Genomic DNA, 25,606 nt, shown 5'->3' on the forward strand with positions numbered 1-25,606 from the left:
CTTTTGCCTTGAAAGGGCAAAAGTCTTGAACTTGATTGGGCCACGTGTCGGCTTTAAACGACATCCATGAAAATGAGTTTTTTTTTAAGGGTTAAACTCGAAACCGGTTTAGCTGCCGCTTCTTCGTTACAAGATTCTCGAGCTTAGGTGAAAAACCAGAAACAAAGAGCAAAAAAGCTGAGACTTTATTTTTTCTTAAAAACAAAAGAGATGGCACAGCCAAGCAAAGAGCCTTGCAAGAAAGAAGCTTGCGATATTCAAACTTGTCTTTCGAAGAACAACTTCCTCCCTAAAAGGTAACATTTTTATTCTGTGATTTTCCCAAGTGATTCAGTAAATTGATTGATTTATGGGTATGATTGGATTTGCAGTATCTTCACAGTTTTCTAAATTAGAACTTTGATCAAAGGAACCTTGAAATCATCTTTGATTAATTCCATTGAAAAATGGATGGATCATGGATATTTTTTTTTTACAGACTACGGATTAGCTTAGAAATTAAATTCATGTACCATTTGATCCATCCTTTGATGCTGCAATTGTTTTAAAAAATGGATGCTTAACTTGGGTCCTATCTGTGAATAAGAAAACCGTACCGGTAATTTCAAGTTTTAATTTTTTCCGGGTAATTTCGAATTCAAGTCAATTTTCATTTCAAGTTCGAGTGATTTTGAGTTCAGTTCAAATTTATATACTGGCCATTGTGTCATTTCGAGTTTTATACTTGAGTTCAGGATCATTTCCGAGTTCAATTAGTGTTTTAAGATCAAATCGAATTGAATCAAATTCGGATTCAAATTTTCAAGTTCGGGTCAGAGATTTTGTTTATGCTTGATGTTGGACTACTACATATTTGTTTTCCATTACATGTTTCCACTTGTTATGAAATGATCCATGTTTGTGCATTGTAGGTGCCAAAAAGTAATTGAGCTGCTCCAATCTTGCTGTGAGAAATGCAACTATGAATCCACTCATTGTGCTTCAGTGTCTGCTCTCCTAAAGCAAATAGCCAAATGAAAGACAACATGACTTTCCATGCTCAATTCATGCCATTCCCTTTGAAATACACATTTATATATCACTCAATGTAACCTTGTATTAGATTTGATGTTGTTTGGTACTGACCATATTCTATAATATATATAGATTTGAGTTTTTAAGGGGGCATATAACTTCACTGATTCATTGTATATAAATGAAAGGACCGTAGTGGATCTACCAAATCAAAATTGCAAAAGATATGCATGTATTTGATTCCTCTTTGTTTTTTCTCTTTTTCACACTTCACATGTTGAGAGAACTATGGATATAGTTTATACAAGGCAAAAGATACTTTGGGCTATATATTTTTCCTGTATGAACTATGGATAGTTTATACGAGGCAAAAGCTGAAGTCTATAGTCTGTATCTTGAAGCTAAAGGGAAAAAGAGCCATAGATAATCTCACCTCGGATAACTCCCTCCAAAATATAAGTGTGATTGAATAAGTTTGGTCGTAAAATACACATTGACATCAATAAGGCTTCTCCCCATAAGCTCTACTGAGATTTGTAGGATGACCTAAAGTTTTGTTTCAATCAAGGTATTCTCAAAGAATCCTGCCGCTTAAGAGGGATGCTTTCGTCAAAGCCATCCTCTTCTTCGTGCTTTAATTGTCGCATTGACATAGATGTCAAACTTGTACCTAATTTAAGATGATTCATCAAATGTTTAAAATGCCAACAACAAATTGAAAGAATATGCTCCACATGCTAATAGGTCATTAATCGCAATGCATGATTGAGAAGGTTCATGAGAACATACCATCAGCCATATCCTTGGTTTTGTGAAGAAGAAAAGTTCCTGAAAGGATAGTCACAAATGCACACATCTCTGTTATAATCTGCGTAGGGTTTTGCCTGTCCCAATCCTGATAATAACATATATTTAAATTTGAATTAGTTACTTTCAATAATAAAAATGCAAACTAGTAAGCATTTTTATTAAATAGAGAAGTTAGGGGAAGCACCACATGGTGGAAGTAGCAAGCTAGAAGCTCAATTTCAGGTTATGGCAGACAACCATGGATTAAAACTATACTCAATTGAACAAGAGAATTGAAACATGGGATTGTCAGTTATAAATTCTTGAATGATAAACTATTCATGCTTCTACATGTACGAGTATATATAGGATTAAGTAATTCATTGCATGTTGTAGACAGATCAATAAGATGATAAAGTTGGAAAAGGGCTTGGGTTGAAAGACAATAGAGAGGCATCAAGGAAGATATGTTTTAGAATATGCACAAATGGAGTTTTCAACCATTCTGATACCATAAACGACTGAAAATTACCTTAAACATGATTACACTCGCCAAAATGGTCAGTGTCGTGAACATAACATAGTATATGGGAGAAACAACAGCTGTGTTGAAAGTATCAAGTGCCTGCAATTTTGAAGGCAAAAAAGAAAGTATGAGTGTGAAACAAAAGTTTTAATTCAGCACACATGATTAACACAAAATCAAGTATAAGAGTATGAAAAGCATAGTTTCTATAAATTGTTCAAAACTAAAGAGGAAATAGAATTTGAAGTAAAAAGATAAATCTCAATGTAATTTCTCTTCACATTCCCCACATTGCCTTCTAGTTCCCTTTCTTTAAAGGGTCACTTCAAAGACATCAAGATAAAGAGGGAAACAAAAAAAGGGGGGGGGGACAACAAGTAAACATTACCTTGTTTAAATAATTCATTTGAGTAACCACACAAGTAACCACAACTAAAGTAAAGGCCCATGTTTGTGGATATACAAGCTGATTCATTCCTGAAAAAGTTAACTTCAAGGCTATACCAACTGCTTTAACACTCATGACCTGTCAAAGAACACTTTGATAAATTACAATCTGCAAAAACATAAGAAGGTAAACAAAACTAAGCTACCAACAGCCTGACAGGGATGCATACCGAAATGGAACCCACAAGAGAGCAAACTCCAATGTAAACCATAATGTGTGACTGTCCATATTGTGGAACAAAGTGGAATATAAGTATAAAGACAGCTGTTAAGACCAATAATGCGTAAAATAGGAACCCTGCAAGAAGATCCAAGGAAAACGACAATCATTTTCTTTCTTAGCAGCTCAACAATTTTGAGCATAAAACAATGTTCAGAGCTGAAAGCAAACATAATGGAACCTGGCTCTGTAGCAAGATCCCAAACTTCTGTTACAGATTCAATCTGACGTTCTGGGGGAGCATGCAAAACGATTGCTGTAGATCCCACGACACATAAAACACAACCAAGAATCCCAAAAGTATGTAATTTTTCCCGTAAAATTATATGTGCTAGGGCCGCACTGCAAGAGAAATGACAACTAGCAATTAACACTAAAAGGCCAAACCAGAAATTTGAGTGATATATTTCCATACCTGATAATTATACTGAGGGCGCCAAGAGGAGTAACCAGTATAGCAGGTGCAAATGCATAAGCTGCAAAATTAGCAATTTCCCCAACAACCACTGTTGCATAGCCAAGTTTGAATTAGAATTTAACCACTTTTCCTTCCAGAATCATGAACCATAAGCAACTCAGACAATTCAGTAAATTTAACAAGATTGCACAATTTGATCAGCCCCTAAACATTAACATGTATGCATGCAACAAAACTAAAAGAACTATGTAGATTCCAACAAAACACAAAAAGATGATCTTTTCAATAAGTGCAATGTTGTTCCTACAGAATCATATAATCATAAAATATTGAGTTAATGATCAATGCAAAATCCATAAAACTTACTTGTTATCATGCCTACCCACCAAAGTGGCTCCAACAAGTAAGAATAACCTCCACTGCCTGTGCAAAAAGTAAAACCAATAAAACAATCACTGGCACCGTGTTACGCACTAGAGCAATACCAGTGTCAAATTTTGATAAAACACTAAATGATAGCAGTGCATTTCAAAGAGTTCTTTAGGTAACTGAGGTAACGAAAAAAACAAGGTGCTAACAGCAATGCAACATAACAATTTGGGCGATAACAGTCATAACATGAACAGAAAATTTTTTTATTCCATAGCAACAAAACAAACAATCATCTGAACAAGCAGATCATTTTCCCCAAACAGTTCTCATACTAGATTTCCAAAGGCTCAAATCGATTTAATGACCGTGCTTGTTAATTAAATTCCCAAGGCAAATTGATTTCCAACAGTTACAGTTCACTCAAATTGACTTTCCTAAATTGAGTAGACTACTATTCAATGCGTCACAACACCCTGCAGTAATCCAGAAAGACTGAAAATTATATTTTACAATAAAACAAAATCCCCCAATTCTAATGATAACAAAAATAAGAGAAAATATTAGTAAAACTTTGATAAATTGAAGTACCTGCCCTGATACCAGAAGCACCAGCTTTCTTCAAGCCTTTTTTCTTAACAATGAAACTTGCTCCAATAAATAAACTGGAAGAAAGTGCTAAAACCAAACCCTTAACATTATCTGAGGCCATGCCCTCACTCCATCTTCGCACAGCTGCCATACTTCGAAAAAAAAATCTTCCGAAAACCCTAATTCTGAAGGGATAGCTCTACATAGAGTCAACCACAACTCGACTCGATCCTCAATCTACCCAGAACTCGGACTGAGTCTAAAAACCGAGTTCATGGATCGCGATTTCAACCGATCTTGGAGTAGGTTGAAACGTGAGATCGGAACAGAGTTGGAAGACCACAACCTAACCGATCTCGACTCCTTAAAGAAATTACTTGCACAAATAGCAGTGAGTCCTTAGTCGAATGAGTTGAAATATGAGACGGAAATTTTGAGGAAGAAAAAACGGGGGGGGGGGGAAGCAACGAATATTTACAATGTGAGTGAAGAAGAGAAAGTTGACTGCGTTGACGCGGAGTGAGTTGAAGCGGAAGGAGTAGATCTCACGTCTTTTGAGACCAAAAAAAGAAGAAGCAGATGAAGAAGAGTTGGCTGTCTGTCAACGAGAATTGAGAACGACTGAGTTTGCCCGAGTTTGGTGAGTTGGTGAGAAGAGAAACAGCTTTTAATTATTGTAAAGAGGTTTTCTTGGAAAGGAAGTGAGAGACAAGAAAAAGAAAAGCGCGTGGTGGAGATTGCGCGGGGTTTTTATGCTACGGCTTTGGTTTGGTTATGATGAATTAATGATGATTAGGGATCGGATTATATTTTTCACCATAATTATGGTTAAATTAAATTAGTTAGATCATCGATTTATTTATTTGATTGGTCCGTTAAGTTTATTAAATAAATAATTAGAATAATTTATAAAAATATTTTAAAGATTTATATTCAACCGGTTCAATCGCACTATTTAATTGAGTTTTTTTTTTCTCAATTCGACTGGTTTTTAAGTTAACATGTCCAATACCTTTTTTCGAACCGATACCTTAGTCGGTTTTTGGCCTGATTCAGTTCAAACAATCATGATTTTATCAATAATTTTTAAGTTGGATTGATAGTCGAACCAATTAAGCTATCGGTTTTTGGTTCGATCAATTCATACGTATTAATTAATTAAATTATTATAAATTTATAAAAATTATAAATTATAAAATCCGATTCGACTAGATTCTTAGTTTGGTTTAGCTAGTTTGATGATCAATTGATACTTTACCTTGCTTTGGATCAATATATCGACTTATTCCCAATCCAATTAATCTAATCGCCTGACTCAATTTGTTTTTTAATACTTTGCATTTGATTTATTAATTTAAATAGATCGAAACCCAATTTGAATCTAACCAAAAAATTGATCTAAATTCGAAATAATTCGAGTTCAAAATAATCCAATTTCAGATAATACTTTGTTGGAAGATTTTAAACCTCTAATCCGAAATTATTTAAGCATGAATCTATCTAAGCTCAAAATCAGCTACCCAGATTTAGAAAATACATAATTAATCTAACGTGTTTAATTCACATGTTAGATATATAATTACTTAAGGACTGTTTTATTTAATTAATTATCAAAATAACATTTGGACTACTTAAATTTAAGTACCGAAAAGTCTAGTTTAAATGAAAATTTTAAATCAAAGTTAATTGTGAATAAAAAAATGTCATACAAAGTCGATTTTAACAATTCAAATACCATTTTGTAATTTTTTGAAGTTCGGTGAACAAAATGTAAATTTACTAATAGTTTAGTGACACTGGGTGTAGTTTACCTAAACAGTTATTGAAAGAGCATAAGTCGGTTTGCTCTCTGGATAGATGTTTGAACATACGTATAAATAAGGCAGTTTAACAACAATTTATAAACGGAGAGTAAGACAGTGAGAGAAATCAACACACAATATTTGTTAAACCATTTTGGATTCACCAATCTTATTTTGCAAAGTCTTTCTCAGTGAATAATTTTATTTAGCAATTGTTCCAATTATCTATTAGCTAAAGCTCAATCTACTTTTAAACAAAGTAATTGCAATCCCAATTGCTACAAATCACTCACCAAAACAACCTCATTTACAACAAGGTTTACTCTCCAACAAAAGCCTAACACAATAGTGCAAAAATACCAAGTATAAGATACACAAATAGCCAGCCTAAAGCACTCCCACTAGCACACTAACATGTGCGGCAATGCAACCTATTTATAGGCCAAGAATTACAACTTGTCAAAGTAACTTTTGGTACAATAAAACTCTTAGTTAAAAGCTAAAGTTATCTATTGAATTATCTTCAATAATTATCTCATAAAATTCATTCATATTAAGTAAAAGGATAAGGATAACACTTTGACATGGAATTATTGATCCATTCTCCTTCTACCATTTTTCGACCAACAACAATCAAGATATAATAAAACATGGTTTGATGATCATTTGCTATCAGTGTAACACACCATGAAGATCAAAGTATAAAACGACAACTTCATACTGCACTTAATTATCCTAAACGCATGTTCAGAGACTTGTCTAAAGGTCTGTCCCGTTTGAACTAGGGATGCAAAACATGCCATGCAATAAACTGTTCAAACATGAGAAACTTCAGATATAAGGACAGCTAAGGTCCCAACATTTATCATCCATATTATTATTATTATTGTGTTTGTTTGAAATATATTTGTTAGTCTTGAAAATATCAAGAAAATACTAAAAGGGGGTGAAATGGTATTTTTAAATTCTTTGCACACTTTTCTAAATGATAAGAAAAGAGAAGAAAAGTTTGGACAATTCAATTTATAACGGTTTGAACCCAATTACCTACTTTCACTATTTTTGTATATCTTAACCGAAAAATTTTTAATTCGCTATACTTGAATTGTTACCTTTCAAGGAAAAAGTATAACCTTCACAACCCTTAACTTTTTCACAAGGCTTAGATAAAATCTTTCCCCCTAGCTTTTATGGCTAAACTAGAACCTTTCTTAGTTTTTATGGCTCAACTAAAACCATCCCAATTTACAATTGGTGATTTGAATGAAAGAAAACAAAGAGACTACTACAAAGTATTTATTTACAAAATTAAGCTCTCCAAGAAATGGAATGAAAGTGATAAAAGATCTAACAATAAGTTGCTAGAGAATATTTACAAAAGAAATGAAAATAAATAAATATTTGAATACTTTTCTCTTGATCTTGATACTTGAATATCTCTCTCGAGTCTTGAAGTGTTATACCAATGAACAAGTTTGTGGACGTTTATGATCGTTAGGGATGAAATCTAGCCATTGGAAGCATTAATATCGAGCTTAAAAACTATCCCTGCACATCATGTCTCGAGACCTAGCGAGATTTCTTGGGACAAGGCTGAAAAATATTCGTTATATAGCCATTGGCAAGCGTTGTCTCGAGACAATAAGCAATTGTCTCTGGACATACCATACAATGTCTCAAGACAAATAGATCCTGAAGCAGAGTTTTTGAAGTTTTCATGTCTCAAGACACGTAATTGTATGTCTCAAGACTTGCATGCCAAAATCCCTTTAAAACATTTTAAACATCGTAGAATGTTTTTATATTAACCCAAAAACATTTAGATAAATTAAAAAAACATTTTAAACATATTTTTTTGAATATTTTGTAAGTCTTTAAAAATACTTTGCAAATATTTAGTTAAATTTTCAACAAATGATTTAGTACATATAATACATATAAAATTTGTTTTAAATGTTGTATATATATATGATCTAGATGAAGTCATACGACAATGTTTCACTCATAACTTTAAAACTAGAGTTCAAACTAATGAAAATGAACATTGCAAGAAAAGACACAAAGGGATGGTCCACTCTGGTTTGGGCTTCTTCAATTTGCTAACAAGAAGGGCAAAGCTTGCTTATGTTTCAATGGGCTATTGGTGGGTTAGGAATATCATCATTCTCAATGGACATTATAAAAATTAATCAATTAAAAGTTATTCAAGTTAAGACAAAAGTTATGAAAGTTTTTAATTTCTCCAATCAAAACTAGTCTTGTATTTCTTTTTGTGGTGATGAAAATAGGTTTGCTCATTGTCTCATGATGATATTTGGAGTTCTGCTTGATGTTCTTCAGTTTGATTGTATGTCTTCAACTAGTGATTGTGGAAGTGATTAGGTTTGAGTGTATTAGGTAACTCTGTTAATTTGGGTTTAGTTTATCTTGGTTATAAAAATGGAGGGTAATAAAATAAGAGTTATTATTTGGTATACTGGCACTACAATTTTTTTATTTCGCAAGTAGTTTCAAAAAATGTCATGTGTTTTTTTTGGGATAAATCTCAAAATTATATATTAACTTTGATTTAATGTGTAATTGTATACATGAACTTTAATTTGATGCAATTATACACACAAAACTCTAATTGCGATTCAAATGTATACTTGAAATCATAATTTTGATTTAATCATACACATTTTGAAAAATAAATACATCAATTTATTTTTATATTGGATAAATATAATTATTTATGTATGCAATATATAAATATAAAATGATGTTATATCAATAATTGTATTAATAATTTACAAAAATTGGACCAAATCAAGATTTTAGGTATAAAATTGTACATTAAACCATAGTTCATGTTTAATTTTGGGATTTATCCCTTTTTTTAATATTTCCCTATACTTTTATAAGATACTTGTCAACTCCTTAACTTAACTTTACTTTTGTTGGTTAACAAAAATAAAGCACGTTTGGGCATTTTAAAATTGTAGGTACCATATTAAAACAAACCACAAAGTATAGGGATCTTTCTTGCCATTATCTTGGATATCTAATCATATATATATATATATATATATATTTAATATAACAATATACAAAAGCACATAATGATAACAAGTGGTGATGTCTCTTTTTCTTGTATGTAATTTTTAAGGCTTTTTTTTATTTTGGTATTTAATTGTTCATTATTAATTAAATTAGAGTTTTCAAACTTTTCATTATCTATTAGTTGTATTTATATGTTAATAATAAATTTCAAAAAATCATTTTATGTTTTTAGAGAAATAAAAGTGTCCTAAATTTCACATTAACTGAAGAATACTCTCACAGCTCACACTTATATTATAAATAAGTTTCAATTTACTCGATATTTTTATAATCTCTTCTTTATTTGGAGAAATTCACGAGAAAAGGCTTATAGTTTAAAGATAAATATATATATACAGTACGATATATATGTGATGTGAAAGAGAAAAACAATAATGTTAAAAAGAAATGAGTATTAGTTTTAGAGATAATTTGGAACCTAGTGACTTCAATAGTGGTGATTCTATTACAAAGCTAAGTTTGTTTTAAATGTTAGGCTGCAACTGTTAGGTTAGAGTTGTACTAAATTTGTTCTAGAATTTGTTTTAAATGCTAGGCTAGAATTGTACTAAGTTTATTTTATAACTGGAATGATGTATTAATATAGTAAGGTTGATATATATAGTGTGCAGGATGTATCTTGAAAATATTTTTTTATGGTTTTTTCTTCTCTTGAGTGATTTCTTGCATTATTCATTTCAAAAGTGCAACAAAAAGTGCCCCGTTTGAGAAAATTACAAGTGTATATAGACGAAAATACTACACTTAAGGCACCAGAGTCCAACAGTTAAATGGTTAAATTGAGCTTGTGCAGGAATATGGTTGAGGAGAAAATATGAAGAAAAGCATCCACTGTGGCCAAGATCGTGACACCAATGCCTCCATCACCACTCAAGGAGTTGGACTTTAGCAATGTGCAATTAAGTGGCCTATCTTCGAAGTCACGACATTAATGGAGTGATGTCGTGACACCCATTTTCATGGTTGCAATGCTAAGTCACCAATGTTGCAACCTCGAGTTCATACACCAAAGTGAGTAAACTAGGTCGCTTGAGTGCCAAGTCACGACACCAGAAGATCATGGTCGCGACATTGAAGCTCCCAAACAACCTCTGAAGTCAACTGATGAGGGTGTCGTGACACTGAAGCTTGACAGGTGAAAAAATACAGGGGAAATTTTGTGGCCAAACAAGCTTAAGCCACTTTTCATTTAAGGTTTGGGGCGTATTTAGGGTTTAGGGTTTTAAGGTTTAGAGTTTAAGGATAAAAGTTACATAGGTTTAGGGTGTGACCTAGGAGCTTAGAAAGGGCAACGGAAGGCCTAAAAGAGGCTTTATGAACTCCTTGTATAGAGGAAACTTCAAAGTGAGTTGATGAATAAGTGGAAAAGACTTTAGAGACCAATGTTTTGGATGCCAATGGAACTGATAAAAGAATTTGAGGGGGCCTACAGACTCCTTAGAGGAGGATTAACGGCTTTCGAGGTATCTAAGAGAGATAGGCTTAGGAAGTGCAAGAGAGACATAATAAATTGATAAATCATACATAATAATAGACATAATGAACTTGAATAATTCATATGTCAACATGGTGGCACTGCAGCAAAATAGGCTTTTAGCGGCGTTTTTTTAGGCCTATAGAAGCGCCGCTAAATTTTGTGGCGTTTGTGTGAAAAAAGTGCCACTATAGAACATGACATTTAGCGGTGCTTTACCCACAAACGCCGCTAAAGGTCATGATCTTTAGCGTTGCTTTTATCACAAACTCCGCTAAAGAACATGACCTTTAGCGGCGCTTTTATCACAAACGCCGCTAAAGACATGACCTTTAGCGACGCTTTTATCACAAACGCTGCTATAAATACCGTTTTTTAGTGGCGTTTATGAAAAAATGCCACTAACTTTGGCAGATTTGTAACATTCAATTTTCATCCATATACAACCCTTCCTGTAACATGAAATCCAACAAAAAATAGTAAATCTAAATGATAATTCAAATTCAACGAAATATATATGACATAAATTGATAACTGAAGTATAATTCAAAATATTCTTACAATAATGTTAAAAGTTACAATGTTAAAGATATTCTTACAATAACAAAACAAATGTGCACCTCATCTTTCAACATCATTCACATAGTGCACCTCATCAAATATAACCTGTCGAAACCACCTTTTTGAAAACAAAAATTTTAGTTGTCGACTTTAAAAATAAAACTGGAGTCGCCACCGATCCTTTATTAAGGTGTGATCGGCTCATCTTAAAAAAATATTTTGGTCTACGAATTTTGAGAAAACGAGTTCGGGAGTCGGTTACGCACGAGGAAGGGTTAGCACCCTCGTGACGCCCAAAATCGGTACCAAATTGATCATTTAATGTCTTAGTGTCGAAGGTCAAAAAGATTTTAAAATAAACTCAAATGATGAAATTTGAAAAAGGATAATCAATTGTTCAAGTCATGTAAAGAAATCGAGTCCCAATACGTTAGGGTACAATCCTCATAATCCCCGAATTTTGAATATCACTTTTATTTTGTGTGAAAATCTTCATTTTGAGAAAGTAACATGCCACACCCAATGCGTTAGGGCACAACAAGTTAAGTTCCCAAAAATGATTTTTATACTCATGCATTTTGAATAAAGAATATCCTCGGTTATTTAAGATTAACAAAGAAAATCGGAACCCAATACGTTAGGGCTCAATTTCCTCGAAAATCCCAAACTTCGAATATTGTTTTTATTCAAAATAAACCTTGAATCAAGAAAAAATGGTTTTGATTTATCGAAAAAAACAAAATTTATTTCCAAAGGGTATGTTAAAAATTAATGTACAATATGAAGCAAATATTTTAATTTAAAATATATATGTACATGTATTTACAAAATATGTAAACACCAGCACAATATACAAGTAAATTTGAAAATATGTGTATATATGTATATAAAGAACGGAAAATCTATTTACAATAATTTTGATTATAAAATATGAAAAATGTATAAATATTATAAAAGTATAAATGTACATACGTATATATGTATATAGAAACTAAGAAAATGAAATAATAGCAAAATATAAAAAAAATATGTATATGTATTAAAAAACATTTAAAAAATATATATCTATTAGCATACATATGCGTATATATGTAAGTATAACAATACTATATAATAATAATAATAATAATAATAATAGTAAAAAAGTCATAGTATAACATAATTTTTTTAAAAATGAATAAAATAAAAAAGGGTTAAATTGAAAAAAAAGGGAAAAAAAGCTAAATTCGAAATAAATCTGAAAACCTGACCACATTGAATGCGCGCGCAAGTGCGGAGGACCAAAAGGGAAATTATTCCCTCCCTTCAAAAACGTTGCGCAGCAATGGGCTAAATTGAAAAACAATTAAAAAATGCGGCTTAATTTAAAAAGAAGCAAAGCAGGTTTGATTGCAACGCGCCACAAACAAGAGGGCCTCAATGCGCAATTTACCCCTTAAAGCCCAACGCGTAGATCCTCCCCCTCCGGGTCGGGTCACCGCGCGGGTTATACTGGGGCTAAACGGCACCGTTTCCTCTACTCATAAAAGGCCAAAATTTTTACCAAAATTCACTTTTTCCCTTTTTTAAAAGCAATAGCAGAGAAACCCTCTACTAGGGTTTTTTTTCCATGCCGCCGCCGCTGCTCAAGCCATTCCATGGCCTCCGACGACGCCCCGACCTCCGATCACAATGGAGGGGGGACCGATTCGACGGTTTCGGCTAAAGGTAAGTCTTTTCCCTTCTTTTCTTTTGTTGTTTTAGGTAAAATAAAACGAAAATAAAAGGAAAATTAATATACATACATACAAAAAGAAACGATGAACAAAGTAAAAAACCTTCGAAAAATAAATTTTCTCTGTATTTCTTTTTCTGTTTCTCGTATATCTCCGTGTCTACCCCCTTTTTGAGTACATGGAATATGGCTTTTATAGCCTAAAAATAATAGAAAGAAGAAGAAAAAAAACTATTCTCTATTCGAAATCTGTTATTTTCCTTCTTTTTCGTTGCTATTTGTTCCTGTTTGTTGCTTTTTTGGGTTGTTCGCAGGTGCGTGCTTGGAGGCGTGTGCGAGATTCGCGGCGGGCGGCGCGATCTGCGGAGTGCAAGGGGGACTGCTGGGCGTGGGAGCGGCGTGCAAGTAGGGGGTGGTTGCGGCTTGCGGCGATGGCAGAGAGGCTCTTAGGGTTTCTGCTATTTTTTTTGTGGGCTAGGTTTAGTTTGTTGGGTCTATGGGCTGTTTGGGTATTGGGTTTGTAAAAAATTGGGCCTTTATTTTTTCGCATGCGGGCCCGGGTAGATTGGGCTTGTTACATAACCTACATTCATATAGTCACAACAGAAAGAAACATATTAAATATCATGTTCACAAATTAGAGAAAATTACACCTCTTTGTCCATTGTGACTTTGTGCGGGCTATCTAGTTTGGAATTTATCTCTTTGATTGAATCCAACATGTCTTGTTGAACTCAATTAGGGAATGGATTTTTCAATGAGAATGATATGGAGTACAAGGAAGCAATAGATTTTTCCTCAATTTTCATGTGCATTCTATGTGGAACATGGAAGGCAAGGAATATGGTGGTATTTTTTCTGAAGGAATGTTCAAACTCAATTTGTACGTTAGAACAAATCAAGCGGATGCTACAATATATTCACAGAGCCATTAACCTCAAGTTGGAATAAAGAAAGGGAAGTTGAAGCTTACATCTCAATCTAGAGGAAGTGGAGCTAGTAATTGGAAAGTGGCGTTTTTGTATTATTAAAGGGCAAGGGGATAACAACTTTGGAGTAGAGATTCAAGGAGGAACTCGATAATTGTTTGTAATCTTAAAATGCAATTGATGCTTCAGAGTGGGATTACAATTTTAAGAATGATATTGGTATTCTTGAAGGAGATAGATATTTGGAGCAAGACTTCTTAATAGAGCTAAAAAATGGACCAATATTTTAAACAACAAGAGCAAGGTTGATGGAAAGTTTGCACTAGCATATAAAGATACCATACTTTTGACAAGCACAATTTAAGTACAATTAGAAGTCAAGCCATGAGTAAAGATAGGATTCTTGCCTTCAAATGTGCCAACAAAGGCAATTAATCCAGAAACAATTTTAAAGGAATAGAAAAAAAAGGGATTAGTTTTCTTACCCAAAAGAAGTTGTGGACGTTGATGTTCATTAGAAAGCCTTTTGGCTTTTTTTTTTGCACTGTTTGGACTCATCGAGCTTGGATTGGATTAAGGAAATTGATTTCTCTATTTTGAAGAAATTGGATCGATTAAACTTGGAATTATATCCTAAAGGTTCAAGACTTATCCTGCACTTATTGAAGATACTCTTAGAGCTAATTATCTTGTTGTTTTAATGAGAAGACTGGTTGTAATTGATCTATTAAGTCAACTAATCTCAATTCCTTACATATTGAGGAGACTTGTATAGATGATGTAATGAATTGATTATTGAAGAACGTTTTCTATGAGTGCATTAAGTGACAAATCAAGTGTGCTACTTGTTTTCTGTCCTACTTAGACGAAAGTGATATAGATATTAAGTACAAAAACGAGATTATAATCTAGCGAGTGTTAGAGCTGATAATCATTTATTGTATGAAGTGTTAAGATAATAAATTATTTTTCTAGACAATACCTCGCAGACAAAAAAAAAAAAAAGAACCATGCAAATATATCATGTGTTATTCATTGTTCTTCACCAGTGCCTAGAATAATCGTCACGGCTCAATTTACCTGCAAATATCAATTTAAATTCTTTCAAAAATAAATAAAACCGTTGACTCCATCGTAATTTTCCTTTGACTATTTTTATCTGAATTTTATGTAATTGTCTTTGTCGTACTTACTATCTAAAGGGGGTTTGTTTCACGTTTCTATCAAATAGAAAGGACTAATTAATTAATTAATTAATTAATTAATTAATAATTAATACAAGTCATATATTCCAATGGTTAAGTTCACAACCACTCACTAAATTATTAAGTAGAGTACATTGACTGCAACTTCAATTCATTTTGGTAAATTACATAATTAGTCATTAAATTATGTGTAAGTTTTCGTTTTGGTCATTTAATTAAAATTATTACAATTTTATCACTAAAGTTTTTTAAATTGTTTTCTTTCTTATCACTCGATTATTATTAAGTAGCACTTTTTCTAATTGATATAGTAAAAATTTTGTAGATAAAAAATTTAAAAATAGATAAAATAAGGGAAAATTATTTTTAAATCCTCCTAATTTTCTCTATGTATTATTTGTATAGGAATATCCAATGCCTATTCTTTAAAAATATTATAAAAACAAAAACATTACCCGAAATTATTGGTTCTCTATTTTTAACTCTTCTGTTTTTTGACATAGCTTTTTCGCTATAAGAAAAGAAAAAAATCAGAATATAAGTTTTTTTTTTACAATTTGGGTTTTAAAAAATAATTTAAAAGATTAAAAATTTGAATTGAGTCTGGAAAAGGAATTTTTGTGGTATATTTTGTATATTTTTGCTAAAAAAATGGCATCAAAGCCAATTTCCCAACCTTCTATAATATCAGTTCTAGGTGTTCTACAAGGGTATAGAACTTGACTTGAAGATATTACTAATTTGGTTCTGAGAAATATTGAAGAAACTTTTAATGATCTAACTTTTTTTTGGTTTTGTTTTATTTTTAATAATTTTGAGCTTTTTTTATAATTTATATATAAAATAGGGCCAAATTGAAAGAAAATATAAAAGCTAAGAACTAAAATTGTTATTACCAACTAAAAAAGTGACTCTTAACAATTGGATGACCAAAAAACAATTTCGAAAACTTTAGCTACCAAATGGTAACTTTTTTTAGTCAAGTGACCAAAACGAAGACTTATTCATAATTTGGTGACTAATGGTGTAATTTACCCATTTTTAAATAATCATATTAAAAATACAAATGTTAAATTGCGAAGCCAAACTTTTGTGTTAGGGGCACAAAATAAAAATAAGAAAATTGAGAGGGGCTAAAGCATAAATTTTATATTAAAAAAACTTAAATTAAATTATAATTTTTGAGGAAGGACTAACATATCAATTTAACCAATTGAAAAAAAAGGGGTATTAATTCTCTTACCTAACCCCCTATGTCTTTAAATAAAATAATTATAATTATTTTACACTTTAAACATTATACTAATAACATTTCATCATATTTAATAAAAAAATAAGGGTAAATTACACCATTAGTCACTAAATTATTCAAAATTTTTCATTTAAGTCTCTAAATTATTTAAATCAATATTATATGGCTTTCTCCGTTTGCACTACCTATACCAATTGAAAGCTCTCTTTCCCCTTCTCTTCTACAATGCATTTTTTTCATGAAACAATTTTGGATATCACGAATCTACGAATCAAAATTCAAACAACTTTTGTCTTCGATCTCTAACATTGATTGTCAGATCAACTTAGATCTAAAGTATGTTCTTCTACTCATTGATGTGTACTGATCTACTGTGCTAATTGTCAAATCGTCGTTTAAAGCTCACTAGCAAAACTTTTTTTTTAAAAAATAGTGACTTAAATAAAAAATTTTGAATAGTTTAGTGACTTAAATGAAAACTTTCAAATAATTTAGTGACCAAATTATAACTTTTTTAATTAAACGGCCAAAGCGAAAACTTAACCATAATTTAGTGACTAATGATGTAGTTTACTCAAAAAAGATGAGTACATGAGTTACAATATATGCGTTATACTTTTTTATTTGATGAAGAAACATTTTTTTATTTATTTTAATATTATACGTATAGAGGTGTTCATGGGTCGGGTCGGGTCCAATCAAAATTGTAGGCCCGTTTGTTAGGCACGGACTCGAAAAATAGGCCTAAAATTTTATCTAAGCCCGACCCGACTTGCTCGTATTAAATTTTTAAAAATATATATAATACATCCAAAATACAAAAAAAAATTAAGATAAATATTTCCCAACACATTGAAAATAAATTTAAAAAGAATATGTATACTTAAATAACACTAATATAGTTGCAATTTAACAAGAAAATGACTCTAAAATAGTAACAAAATTAACAACAAAACAAGAGTTATACAATAACAACAAAATAGTAACAATATAATAGTGAAATGGTAGTAAAATTGTGAAAAAAATAATAACAAAATAACAGAAGAACAGTAAGAAAAAAACAATAAAATAGCAACAAAATAGTAAAAAAATAACCGTTTTCTTTGTTTTTTTTGCATATTCGGGCCGGGTTGGCTCGCGCAAAAAAAGTATTACTTGAGACCCGACCTATTTTTTAAACGGGCCTTATTTTTTTTTCCAAACTCATTTTTTGAGCCTATATTTTTACATAAACCCTCCTACATTTTGGGCAGACCTTCAGACTAGGCCAGGTCTATACAAGTTGCTTAATAATATTTTTTTCATTAAAGGTAATTGCTTAATATTACAATTTATTAATTTATTAAATATATACAAATATATATTAATCCTAAAGATACCTAAACACGAAGATAATTCTCAAACTCAACAAACCTTTTAATAAAATAAAATAAAAAGATGTACAAGATTATTTTAATATGGTTTATATAGGTTCTTTTAATAGAATTTTATGGTTTATTAATGTGTAAATTTTATTGGATTACATAGCTTGGTACGATTTAATTTTTTAACCACTTTGTGATCTATAAAAATCCGACTCCGGTGCGGACCAATCAAACCATCCCGATTACGGATTAAAATGTTTTTACCAACTCTATATTATTTCAAACATCAAACAATGACCCTCTTTGAAACGATATTAAGAGATGATCCTATCTATCTTTTTTATCGATTTTAGTCGAACCATAAAATAAAACTCAAATAACAATGGCCATGGTCTCTTCGGGTGCGCCCCTCTCCTTAACGTCTATTATTATTAAAACCTAATAAAGTAGCTGTGGCGGCCCCCAATTTTGACGAAAATAATGATAATAATATCCACTAACCCTAAAAATAAGGGTAATATTAAAACCAAGAAAGAAATATTCTAATAAAACTTAGGTTATTAATACCCCAGATGTGGCTTGGGTTTAAGTCATGCTAGTCGTGTTGCTTATTCGAGTTTTACCCTGTTATCATAATTCACAAAAAAAAAATTCAAAAATAATGTCTAAAACTTTAAATTCTTTGTTGAATGTATCAAAAAAGAAATTCAACCTAAGTTATAAAAAATAATAATTATTATATGTTACGTTATTATCATATCTTTAATTATCATCATATAAAATTGGTGGAGTGCGACCTTCCATCTAACCAAACGTTTCCTCATTATTTATAATAAAACTCGAAACGATTTGGTGAAATCCAAAATAAAGAAACATGCAATTATGAAATTTTAATAGATTTTATATACTTGCATGCTATACATTCCAACTACCCGAATATACTTGGACAAACCCTTAAATTATTACATTTTGTTTAAATAAGTCCCTAATTTATGATTTTTTATCCATAAAAACTCCCGATTTTCCTAATGCCCTTCTAGAAAAGAGGTCAAACTTAATTTGTTTATACAAAAGGTCAAACTTGAAATTCAATTATCTGCCTTTTTAAATTAAACTTCCATGCTAAACACGGTGTTTAGAGCATTTTGTTTTCCCTAGGAGTGGACTTTGACAAAGTAAATGGAATAATGAATATAAAACTTCTCCAACATAGTTATAAATAAGTGTAACACATTTCCATACTCACAACCAACTTAAGAACATGAAGTTCCTTCAACATTCTGTGCTCCCATTTCTTATTGTCACATTGTCATTGAATGGGGCAACTTTAGCTCATTCTTATGGAGATTTCCTTCATTGCCTTTCTCTTCGTATATCAAACTCTTCTACCATTTCTAAAGTTATTTACACCCAAAATAATCCCTCCTATTCATCGGTTTTGAATGCTTCTATTCATAATGCTAGGTTCTCTACACCAACCACCCCTAAACCCTATGCCATTATTACACCACGCAAAACATCCCATGTCCAATCAACAATTTATTGTTCCAAAAACCATGGCTTCCAACTTAGGATTCGAAGTGGTGGTCATGATGTTGAGGGTGTTTCTTATGTTTCTCAAGTTCCATTTGTCATCCTTGATTTGGTCAACTTTCGAGAGGTTAAAGTTGACACAGAAAATGAAGTTGCCTGGGTTCAATCTGGTGCAACTACAGGTGAATTATATTATGGGATTGCTTCGAAGACGCAGACGCTCGGCTTTCCTGCTGGTATTTGCCACACTATAGGCATTGGTGGGCATTTAAGTGGGGGTGGATTTGGCGTATTGGGCCGTAAATATGGTCTTGCTGTTGATCATGTAATTGATGCTAAATTGGTTGATGCTAATGGAAGGGTTCTTCGTCGAAAATCCATGGGTGAAGATTTGTTTTGGGCTATCCGAGGAGGTGGAGGGAATACCTTTGGGGTTGTTCTTGCTTGGAAAGTAAAGTTAGTCCCTGTTCCACCGGTTGTAACTGTGTTTACAGTTAACAAGAACTTGGAACAAAATGCAACCAAAATCTTCCATCGATGGCAATACATTGCTCACAAGTTACCCAAGGATTTATTTACGACTGTTTGGGTAATGAAGGTGAATTCCAGTCAAGTAGGGAAGAAAACAGTTGAAGCTAGTTTTAGGGGCATGTTACTTGGTGGGGTTGATGAGTTGATTCCATTGATCCAAAACGAGTTTCCAGAGCTAGGACTTGCCAAAGAGAATTGTACCCAAATGAGTTGGGTTCAATCTATTCTTTACTTTGGAGGACTTCCAATTCAACCCGTGGATATTTTGCTTAATAGACATGCTCTTCCAGTATCAAGCGTCAAAGAAAAAACGGACTTCGTCAGGGAACCGATGTCTGAAACTGGAATCGAAGGGTTCATGAACATGTTTCTTGAGGAAGAAGCTGACTTTGCTATAACGATGATAGAGGCTTTCGGAGGCAGAATGGATGAAATCCGGGAAAATGAATTACCTTACCCACATAGAGCAGGCATCTTGTTCGAATCCACTTACATTGTCCAATGGACAAATGAAGCAGATGCGGGAACGTACATAAACTGGATCCGAAGACTCTACAGTTATATGGCCAGTTATGCTTCCAAGTCTCCGAGAGAAGCATATTATAATTACAAGGATCTAGATCTTGGAACTAACAACATTATTGGTTACACAAGTTACGAACAAGCTAGCGTTTGGGGTCTTAAATATTTCAAGAATAACTTCAAAAGATTGGTGCAAATAAAGACCAAGGTTGATCCAATGAATTTCTTTAGAAACGAGCAAAGTATCCCTCCTCTTTGATCTCTATGAAAGAAGAAAGCTCGTCAGGGTTGAAGATTTTAGAGTTTTTTTTTAAATGAAATAATATTTGGGTGAAAAGTAATACTATATTGTAAAATAAATTGTTTCTTTGTCACTATATATGTCATGATGAATAATTTAGTGCATAATGTATTAATTAAATTATAAATTTATCTTTATTCTAAAATAGTTTTTGTGCGGTGATTATACTTGAAAGGTCCCTGCATTACAGGGATTGGATCACATGGTTTGTCATTTTAATTTTTTATTCAATAAAAATTTCAATAAGAAAAAGAAGTTGAATAAGATAATAGGTGTGGGTATGCCTGGCATTTTCGGACCTTTTAGGCACTTACTGTTACCCTTATTGCGACACGAGGACTTCAAAAACGTAACATGCCCAACAGACGATGACATCATAACGAGGAGGTTTCCGACGTCACAACGACACAGTGTCACGACAACGAACGACATCATGGTGAGATGATTCAGGACATTGTGACATGGTGACGTGTTCCCACATAAATCAGGTTTCGTTTCCCAGTTAAACTCTGCTACCTTTTCCAGTCAAACTTAGATTATTTTAGAGATATTTTAGTCAGATATTAACACTAATTTCAACCTATATAAGGACTTTAGTAACCCTAGAATCGACATCTTCATCACATTAAGATTAAGAGAAGATTAAGAGAGTTTTTGAAAGAGTTTAAGGGAATTTCTTATTTTAGCCAGAGAACTTTATTTTTTAGGATTCAGGATTTTCTGTTTTGGTTATCTCCATCTTGTACTCTTCGTTTATTTGCTCATTAAGTAAAGCCTATTTGCCTGTGGTTTTTTTATCATCTCCAAAGGGATTTTTCCATGTAAATATTTGTGTATCCAATTTTATTTTTCTCTTTTTTGTTGCGTATTGATCCACAATAAACTGGCATTAGAGCTTAGTTCATTTTTCGCAATCAATTCGTTCAGGGATGACAATGAGATATAATATCGAGAAGTTCGATGGCATCACAAATTTCAGTTTATGGCAAGTATGGATGATAGTTATTTTGGTTCAGTATGGCCTGAAAAAGGTCATTACAGGGAAAAAGCCTGCAAATATGAATCAGTTAGAATGGGATAAGCTTGATAAGAAGACTTTGTCAACAATTCAGTTGTGCCTCACAAACAATATGTTGCAGGAGATGTTTACAGAGAAAACGATAGCAGCCTTATATATGGAGTAAGTTAGAAACCCTATACATGACCAAGTTTCTAGCAGATCGATTGGTGTTGAAACAACACCTTTACACGTTTCGTATAGCCGAAGGTGAGTACCTTAAGGGTCACATTAGTCAATTTGTTACTCTCTTGAATGATCTTAAAAACATCGAGTTTAATATAGATGATGAAGATCAGACTATGCTATTATTGTGCTCTTTGCCCCTTTCGTATAAGTCTTTCAAGGAGACCTTGATTTATAGTAGGGATAAACTCTCGTTCGAGGAAGCAAAAGGAAACTTGTTGGGCAAAGACAGACTTGACAATGAGTTTGATTCGGATAGCAAGTCAAATGAGCAAGCCTCGGTTTTGGTTGCAAGATGCAAGAAAGAATCAAAGTCAAGGAATCGAGACAAAACATGTGGCTACTGCAAGAAGTTAGGTCACATTAAGACAAAGTGTTTGCAAAAAATCAAATGCTAGTTCATTGTATGCATGACTTTTTTAGATGCATGATTCTGATTGGTACATAAATATATAATATATATGACATGCATATATTTTTACAATCATGAAAAAGAGAAAGAAAGAAGTTAATGAAATTTTAAGCAATGCAAAGAAATAATGTTTCAGTTGGTGCCTTAAGCCAAAAACACATGTTTGTTCGATGATTTGAAATCCAAATAACCATGTCTATTTTGTAAACTTTCATACATGAAAAGTTATGACTTGTCAAAAGGCACTTGTGTACTTATTGGTACATTATATAGAGTTGTTTGGTTGGAGTTGAATTAATTTAATTCATTCCATCCAATTTCTGAGTGAAATTTTTAGTACAAAAATATTATTTCTTTTTAATGATATTCAATTTGAGATATGATATGATATTATTTATTTATTTAAATAATGATATTAGTAACCAACATTTGGATAATATAGATGAGACATCATTTTCATTGTTAAAAATGAAAGTTTGTAGATGATCGTATAATATAAATGATTTTAGTTGTTGTTTTTATTAAATAACCTTAAGCTAAAAGAGTTTTATATATGATTGTACATTTTTTATTGTATATCATAAAGTTTGGACTAGAAGTGATTTTGACTAGAAAAGAATTAAGTTATATGCATATGTATGGTTAATTTTTCTAATCAATGTAGAATAGTGGAAAATTTGGCTTATATAATAATATCATTATTCTGATATAAAATTTTCTAGTGAGAATATATAATGTGATAATCATAAATTTAAAATCGAGATGATATTGTGCATATGGTTTTTGTACATGGCTTGGATATTATACATGGTCTCACGATTCTAAAAAATTTGAGATGTAGTAAATTTCAAAATTCACTTTGAAAGTCACGAATAAAAAATATCATGAGTATTAAATAACAATATGAATGCCATTTGACCCATTTAGGTGATGGACCTGATTTTGATCATAGTCAGAAAATAATTGATAATGCCCATGGTGAATAAATGTATGATTTTATAGTTGACTGGACAATTGGTGGTATTTTAGTGTGACTATATATGTTACACCCTTGTATATATAAGGTGTGTTGAGAAAAATAATGTTATTTGACTATGAATGAAAAAAAATTAAAGTCATCTACTGATTTTGAAAATAAACTATAACAAATAACAAATATGTTGTCCAGTTTCACCAAGAGATTTATGGCCTGTTAACAACAACTTACTTGGTGAAAAATACATGATTTATGGTTTCATATATTTGGTTATTGTGAAATTAATTTCTTGAATATTAAGAAATAAATAAAATAGTCAAATATGATAAGAAAAGATAAAGTGATCACTATAATTTGACAATAGTAAAAAGGATATCCTTGATAGCATTTTTTTGCGAAAAGAATGAGTAACTGAACATGGTGGGGATGTTGGCCTTCTAAATTTTCAAGACATAAATAAATATTATAAAGTTTCACCATGTGATATGGATAATTAACATAACTATGTTGAAATTTTGGAAATTGAGAGATGAGGTTCAAGCCTATAATATTTGAGTCGCCAATGATAGAAACTCAACTCAACGCTTGATATAACGTCAAGTCTTGAGTTCAATAAGACAAAGTACATCATCAATATGTGGCTGCTAGCACTATAAAAAATATATATTATATCATTTCAAGGGAAAAGTGCTAGGCATCTATAATGATAAAGGGAAGGATGAGTATTATACTCTTAATAGAACCATAGCATAAATATGTTGGAGTGTTATAATTACGAAAATACTTTTGATGGGATCTACCTATATGAGTGGAAGTGTGGTCGCTTTTAGGAGCTCAAGCGCTTTGCTCTGATAACACTCATAAAAAGAGGTTAAGATACATGGCTATAATAATGTCTCTGGATACTATGTATTGGCTGGTGTTGAAATCGTTGTGTGAAATGTGTTCGGTTAATTAAATTGAATAGCTGATTCAAAGTATAGTCTACCATGCAATTTTGATTAACTTTAACATGTTTTCAATAAGTGAAGGTTCAATTGTAATACACCTTCACTTATTCAATTTATTTCCAAGATTATCGAAATATAGAATATTTTGAAAATGGGGGAGATTGTTGGAACATTTTAAAAATATATAGTGTTCCAATAATTACAAATGAAAAATGGTAAATTTCCCAAAGTTGTCAATTAATTAATAATAAAGAGCTATAATTATTCGAGTAGATCCCTATTGAATAATTATGTTTATGGCTAAATATATGACTATCCATTTGGGGTAGTTATATCCCTATAAAAAGACATGAGACCTCCTATAAATAGGAGTGAAATTTCATTTGTAAGACACAATAGAAAGCACATCAAAAGTTTTTTTTTTCTATTCTCCAACCATATTTTATTTTTCTAGATTGTTCTATAACAAATTGATATTCTTGTTATGCTTCACTCAATGCTCAGTGGACTGTTTCTATCAGTACAAAACCCGACAGCTATTGGGCTTCATTATATTCTCGAGATTTATCTGCCAATAATTCTTTTATACACCATAATATAGGTGAATACGAATAATTAAACCTTAAAAAAAGAACATTGATACACGTCTTAAAATATTTGTTAACTTCTCATAAATTTATTTTTACCCTCGCGCACCAACACCACAAATCAACTATAAAATCTGAGAGAATACATTCCCCACTAATCACAAAAGAGAAAACCCAATCTGAAGATTGTGAAACATGCTTCAGAAAAATGCATATACCAACAAAAGATTGTTTAGCGAACAACAAAAATATCAAAACTCTTTTAAACAATTTCTTTGCCTAAAGCATAATTATTCTAAAATAGTTTTTTGACATTTTAATTTTTTATTTAATAAAAATTTCAATGTTAAATAAGGTAGTAGGTAAGCTAAGTAATTTTATTTTATTAAAAATATTATATTTGAAATAAATTATATTTTTAATAAAATGAAATATTTAAAATACCATTTTTTTACTTTTATCCAAAAAGATTTAAAATGTTATATTAAAGATAAATAATTTTTAAAAAATTAAAATTCACTTTTATCAAACCACATAATTATATTTAATATTTAAGTTTTTATTAATTTAGCATATAAATTTATTTATTTTATATAAATTTAGTATTAAAATTAATTCATCACTTAAAAATTCACTTTATAAAACAACATAATTTTTAATCCCTTGAATATCAAATAATTTAAAAAATCATTTAATTGATTTTTTTCTATAAAAATCATTGAAAAAAAATGTAATTAGAGGTTATTTATCACTTAAATATCTTTTTAAATAAAC

General features: G+C 31.5%; 3 protein-coding genes across 3 annotated transcripts; 2 read left to right on the forward strand and 1 right to left on the reverse strand.

Moving 5' to 3' along the window:
• Window positions 1-185: 185 nt before the first annotated feature.
• On the forward strand, window positions 186-1,160 carry LOC107898696 (cx9C motif-containing protein 4). Its single transcript, XM_016824214.2, has 2 exons — window positions 186-296; window positions 912-1,160. Exons 1-2 carry the CDS (start codon window positions 211-213, stop codon window positions 1,015-1,017), a joined length of 192 nt encoding a protein of 63 aa, XP_016679703.1. The 5' UTR covers window positions 186-210; the 3' UTR covers window positions 1,018-1,160.
• A 69-nt stretch (window positions 1,161-1,229) lies between these two features.
• Window positions 1,230-5,095, reverse strand: LOC107898694 (probable magnesium transporter NIPA3). Its single transcript, XM_016824212.2, has 9 exons — window positions 4,375-5,095; window positions 3,781-3,837; window positions 3,412-3,502; window positions 3,178-3,338; window positions 2,947-3,074; window positions 2,718-2,855; window positions 2,336-2,428; window positions 1,804-1,909; window positions 1,230-1,684 (listed from the first exon to the last, which is right to left on the reverse strand). Exons 1-9 carry the CDS (start codon window positions 4,523-4,525, stop codon window positions 1,578-1,580), a joined length of 1,032 nt encoding a protein of 343 aa, XP_016679701.2. The 5' UTR covers window positions 4,526-5,095; the 3' UTR covers window positions 1,230-1,577.
• Window positions 5,096-19,024: 13,929 nt separating this feature from the next.
• On the forward strand, window positions 19,025-20,809 carry LOC107898692 (berberine bridge enzyme-like 18). Its single transcript, XM_016824211.2, has one exon. The coding sequence runs from the start codon at window positions 19,039-19,041 to the stop codon at window positions 20,620-20,622; it is 1,584 nt and encodes a 527-aa protein (XP_016679700.1). The 5' UTR covers window positions 19,025-19,038; the 3' UTR covers window positions 20,623-20,809.
• The last annotated feature ends 4,797 nt before the right edge of the window (window positions 20,810-25,606 follow it).

The sequence above is a fragment of the Gossypium hirsutum genome, chromosome D04 (genome assembly GCF_007990345.1).
Source record: "Gossypium hirsutum isolate 1008001.06 chromosome D04, Gossypium_hirsutum_v2.1, whole genome shotgun sequence".
NCBI lineage: Eukaryota > Viridiplantae > Streptophyta > Magnoliopsida > Malvales > Malvaceae > Gossypium > Gossypium hirsutum.